Source organism: Rattus rattus, chromosome 4, assembly GCF_011064425.1.
Source record: "Rattus rattus isolate New Zealand chromosome 4, Rrattus_CSIRO_v1, whole genome shotgun sequence".
Classification (NCBI taxonomy): domain Eukaryota; kingdom Metazoa; phylum Chordata; class Mammalia; order Rodentia; family Muridae; genus Rattus; species Rattus rattus.
This window is the reverse complement of record NC_046157.1, coordinates 133,872,070-133,878,069: the sequence shown is the minus strand read 5'-3', so window position 1 is coordinate 133,878,069 and position 6,000 is coordinate 133,872,070. Positions and strand designations below refer to the sequence as shown.

General features: G+C 35.5%; 1 protein-coding gene across 4 annotated transcripts in view; it reads right to left on the bottom strand.

Annotated features, from left to right (window-relative positions):
- Window positions 1–470: 470 nt before the first annotated feature.
- Window positions 471–6,000, bottom strand: part of Fam126b (family with sequence similarity 126 member B) — a 67,967-nt gene continuing 62,437 nt past the window's right edge. For all 4 annotated transcript variants that reach the window (XM_032901168.1, XM_032901171.1, XM_032901169.1 and 1 more), the window contains one exon: window positions 471–3,430. In XM_032901168.1, coding sequence (XP_032757059.1) covers window positions 2,832–3,430 — 599 coding nt within the window. In that variant the 3' untranslated portion in view covers window positions 471–2,831. The remainder of the gene's footprint in view (window positions 3,431–6,000) is intronic.

Genomic DNA, 6,000 nt, shown 5'->3' with positions numbered 1-6,000 from the left:
GCTTCATGAAAGTGGAGAAATATTAAAGGGAATTTGTTAAAGGATAAAGTACGGACATTTCTGACTTTCTATGACATTTCTAACAGCTGCTGAATAACTTAACAAAAACCATTTTAAATTCAATGCTGGTAACACAAAATGGTTGAAAATATCATTAGAAAATTGGATAGTTTGTTTAATTTTAATTAATTTCATTTTAACTGTTATTTTATACAGAAAATATATTCTAAGACCCTGGTTATAAAGTGTATATGAAGAATTTCTTCACTGAGACCAAATTATAACCCAAAGAATAGGAAGCAAACGTTACAGGGTTGTGAAATATTACTTGGGATGTATATACAAAGTCTACGAAATACCAATAAAAGATATCCTTTAAGATGAAAAAAAAACTTTTTTTCTTTTTCTTCTCTGAGACAGGGCTTCCTTCTCTGTGTAGCTCTGGCTGTCCTAGAACTCACTCTGTAGACCAGGCCAGCCTTGAACTCAGAGATCCTCCTGCCTCTGCCTTTGGAGTGCTGGGATTAAAGGTGTGTGCCATCATTCCTGATTCTGAAAAATATCTTAAAACCAACCCTTCAGTTATAACAGTTCTAATCAAAGGATGTTTTCTTATACTTACAACAGTTTATGCTATACTTTCAAATTGTTTGGTATTCTTTTGTGCTTTATCTAAAATGCTTGGTTTAAATGTCAATCTGTGTGCACTTGAGCCCAGCGACCTCCAGCATAAAGTAGGCATGTTTTGCTGTATAAGACTGATACCTTCCTTTATGCACTAGAAAGCTTCTCCGTTTAGTAGGTTACAAAAACATTTTCACTATTTTTTTTTACTGTTTTACAACTCTGTTTTTTTTTTTTAGTTTACTTGGTATCTCTTAATTACTTAAATTAGTAGAAATAGGGCTAAAATATGTCTGTGATAAATAGAAATGTCATATGCATATTATAATCAATCAATAGATCACATATCAGCTTTCAGCTTTACTCCAAACTTTGGCAATGATGTGGATAATAGCTGAGGTTCTAGTTCTCTATTTGCTGGGAGCTGAAAAATGTTATAAACTATCAAATCTAATTAAAGGTTATACTAACACAATGCTCCCTAAACTAATAGACAGACAGACTACTCTTCCAAAAATGGTGGCTTATGTGTGAAAAAAAAAATGAGAGTCGTTTTCCTGGTTATTTATCAAACTTTATGGTAAATAGAGATAAAACAACTTTATCAATTAGGAGAACACTTGCTTCCTATAAAGGCAGTATAATTTCCATTCACAATACCATAAAATGTCTACATGTAAGAGAGTGTGTGTAACTGATGTTTTTGAGATGGGTAATTCATAGCAATTGAAGTCACAATACTGATTTTTAAAATTCTAATATATTCCCTTCTTTTTCAAACAAAGCCTGAGACCCAGAAGAGATTATAAGAAAGTCTTATCCAACCAAAGAGCCTTTAAACTAATAATGCATTTTTGTAGCCTCTTAGCAGTTACCAAATGCTACTCATTTACATTCAACATCTAGTTTACTGGCATGATTTCAAAGTTTTATAAAAACGAGAAACTTTGCAGATAATCAGAAGATACACAAACTGCAATAAACACAAAGGCAGTGTGGTCCTTGTGGAGAAATCAAGTCAGTACCTTCTGGTAGAAATGTTCTATACAAATGTGTCACATTGAAGCATCAGTGTTTTCAACCAATTATCTGTCCCTGATGTATTTCCTTGGAGTATATAATCTCAGGACTTTAGGTTTCTGTATCCAATATCTGACTGAATCTAGGTACATCTAGGAAGCAGCTGAAAGGGTTTCTCTAGTCTGACATCTCAGAGAGTGGACTGAGAAATTCCTCTCTTTACCTGAAGATGTACAGTTTCTACTTCAGTCATTACCAACTCACAAAGGAAAGGAAGAAAGAAAACAATTATAGCTTTACCTCATATACAATCTCACACAAATTAAACAAACACCCTTCCCCCAACAAAACCCCAGCACCATAATATCAATCATTCCTAGGAAATAGAACATGCCCCTTTGAGTCTCTGATTTGTTAATTCAAACTTTAAGGGCGGAAATGTCCTTAAGTCCTTGTGGGAAGAGGGAAGACCTGTTGTTAATGACTATAGAGCCATTGAGAAAGTGCATTATCAATTATAGAATCAACTTAGAGCCACACCCTCCAATGGAGGTGGTCACAAATTGATTTAAATGCCTCAATAATTAAATATTTGTGTCCTTGGGATAAAATAAGGGGGGCAGTCAGCCTCATTTTAATAAAAAAAATTGCAGTAGTCTACCGCCTTCCCCCATGCTTCCCAAGAATATAAAATTGCACAGACTCAGAGAAAGCCCAAAGTCATAGCAGAATCTCTGAGGCACTCCTGGTTAAGAGAAAAAAAATATGATCCAGTTATCTTCATAGTTCCATAGATTATGTGAACAAACCCGTTTTGTTTTTAAACAAAAGCCAAAGAATCACTTCATAGGGATCCTATACACCATTTCCTCTAACATCTCCTCAGTCTCACAGTGTTGAAATGGGACCGATCAGCCTACGATGGATTGCACATCACCCAAGGAGAAAGGAAGGCATGGAAAGGCAAACATTTTACACTGCTTCACAAACACATTTAAGGGAATAGGTGGAGAGGTTAAAGAAAGGAAAGGAAAACCTTATTGCTGTTTCCATACAAAATACAGTATGAGATACCTAAGCTAAGTCAAATCTGATGACAGTGACATCTTTTTCACAATGCGGGATGACGTGTCTTGCACAATGAAATGTTCAGTGTAGAAGGGAAGCAGAACAAGGGGACACCAGAACTACACCTGGGATATTAGCTGCATATTAAAACTTGGGGATCGAGACTGCTTGGTTAAGGGGGCTCCTGGGCTGAGGAGCTCTTTACCTTCACCAGCATGACCTAGCCGGTCTTCTTGTAGACTGATAGTTGAATATCTATTAGTATTTGTAGCTGCTAGGTTAGTAACTCCCTCAGTGCCAACCCCAATGCTGGTACTTGCTTGACCACCATTTACATAGTCAAAAGATTTACTTGAGGAAGCACTGGCTGTCCGGATTAGGCTTAGACTATTGGTTTTTGGCACCACCTGGCCTGCAGGCAGGCTCAAGTGTTTCTTCATCGGTGTCAGCTCAACTGAATCTATGCTGAGATCTGCTTGTTGTAGAAACTGCTTCCCAACTACTGAATCTCGAGGGCTCTCGTTGGACTTGATGGCTGATGCTGTTTCTTTGTCTTTGGCGGAACGCCCAGTTGCTACTTTCCGTAAGCTTCCCCTCTGAGAAGAGGAGGATGGTTTGGTCCCATGTGGTTGGCTGCTGAGAGAAGCCCCCGATGAAAATCCTTCATCTGCATCATTCATGTTTAAGGACTCCTCTCCTCCATTTAGACCCTCAGCACCTAAAAAATAAATCAGACACATTATAGCTAAATTAAATAAAAAGCAGCTGTGAATACACTGACCTAATCTCATGAACGTTTGTTAAAGATTTGCAATGATCTCAGTAGTTTAATTTAGGGGAATAAACCTCTACACAGAATCCTAACACAGCATTCATTGCTTTCTTCTGGCTTTATTTGCCCTGGTTTTGTAAAAACTGTCCACAAATATTAACTAGTAAACTATCAACATCTAAGGCATAGAAAACTAAAATATAACACTTTAAAACCACACTATATCCATTGAAAGTCACCATATCTATGTATTTTAAACAAAACTCTTTCTTCAGTTCTCTTTAACCTACTATACAAAACACACTGTAACACTGTACAAAAGGGATTCTCTTCTAATTTCAGTTACCCAGTATTGTACCTAGTCATTTAGGCCTACAGGTCCTTTTTAAATTATAACATTAAAAACATTATCTATTTGACAGCTAACTGCATTTACATAGTTTTGTTAATACATTTCTTTTTAATATCTACAAAATCTGTCGACTCACTGCTGCAATAACCTCACCATCACATTTTGTCTTATGGACACACCCCTCACACTGATTTCCATGTTTTCCTGGACTGAGTGTGAGGCAGCAATGGTGTCTGTGCTCCATCTCTAACAGTCACAGCTTGGCAGGAGATGGAGTGCTGTCACTCACAGCGCCCTGCATTCCACAGTACATCTCACACAGTAACTGCACTTAGTCAAAGGACCTTCATCTTGCATTTTTTGTGGGTGAGAATCACATGATACAATGAGCTTGCAGTTTCCAGACAGCCCAATTCTCTTACGAAAAGTGTGATCAAACAGTCTCAAAATTAATGTTTTCTTCTTTCAAAAACTGAAAATACCTTTCCCAGACTGAAAGAAAGTATGAATCTATAAAACAGATATTAATGTGATAGTTAAGGTAAAATGTTAGAGAACAATGTAAATACTAATTTGAGATACAGGTTACCTAAGAAAAATGTATATATACAAACACAATCTTTTACTTAACATAGCACCTGAAAAATAAAAATATTTCTTAGCTATATTTCTTCACATGGACTAGTTATTTTACTTCTAAAAAAGAATCAAATTAGGCTATTCTTAAAGCAAAAGGCAACTTGTTACATATATATAAATATAAATATCTACAGCAATTTAATATTTAATCAACATGCAAAGCCATGTGGAAATACATTTACTAAAAATAACAGCAACTGACACTACTTCTCTCAATCAATCCTGTCAAAAGAACTGAGGATTATAGACGTGAAAATAAACATTTTAGATAATTTTCATATTACCTTTTAATAATTGACTTAAAATTAATATAAAGATTCCAAATATTCAGAAATATTAATATGAAATTCCACTTATCTAAGTAGTTAGGACAGGAAACTGAGAGACTTAGTGCTAGCTTTCAGAGTTGCTTCATGCATATCTGATGCCCAAGCAGTATGGCCATAAGGATGATAACACAAAAAGCCACCATGCAAGAGAATCTACGGCTGTTTTATATACTAGAAATGTTTCAATGGACAATGATTACACATAACTCAAAGGCACTGTCTCGAAAGCTTAGAGTCCTCCTTTAATTTAAACACATAATAAACAAGCTCATCTAAATTTTTATTAGTATTACTATGTGTGTATTGGTGTCTGCTGTGTACGTGTGTAGAAGGCAGAGGACGGTTTTATGGAATTGGTTTTCTTCATCCACTTTTATGTGGGCTCAGAACATCAGGCTTGCATGGCAAGCACTTTTAATAACAACAATTTTGCTGCCCTAATAAATACGTTTTTATTATTAAACTATTTAAAACATCATTACTACAAATATGTTTTATTTTAAAATAAATATACGTGTAATAAAATAAATATACTAATCTTTTTATAGAATGCTCCAGCATTCTAGAAAATTACCAAAATTCTTGTACATTTTAATCAATTTCCTTTTCTCTGTCTTCAAAGCCTTCAAAGCAAGCCAGGTGTGGTGATGCACACTTTTAATCCTAGCACAAAGGGAGAAGAAGGAAGCTCTCTCTGAGTTTGAGGCCAGTCTGGTCCACAGAGCGAGTTCTAGGACAGTCACGGCTACACAGAGAAACCCTATCTCACAAAAATAAAAACAAAAAAACCTACCATTCACCACCAAAAACAAAACAAAATAACAAAAAACATAGAAGTAAAAATGCAATTGAGTCTCAAAATATATTTCCTTTTATAGTATTTCTGTAGGTGACAACACCCACTACTCAAAGACATGACCGAAAGGGATTTCACTGATTTTGTTGTTGTTGTTGTTGTTAATAGTTGATTTACCTATAAATTGTGCATCTACTAATACTTTTTAAAGCCATTATTAATTTAGGATAAAAGATATAAGTCTTTTTTTTTTTTTTTTTTTAGACAGGGTCTCACTATGTAGCTCTGGCCAGTCTGGAACTCACTATGTTGACCAGGCTGGCCCTAAGCTTACAGAGATTGACTGTCTGTCTCCTGAGTGATAGAATTAAAGGCTTGCACTACCAGACCTAGCTTCAAA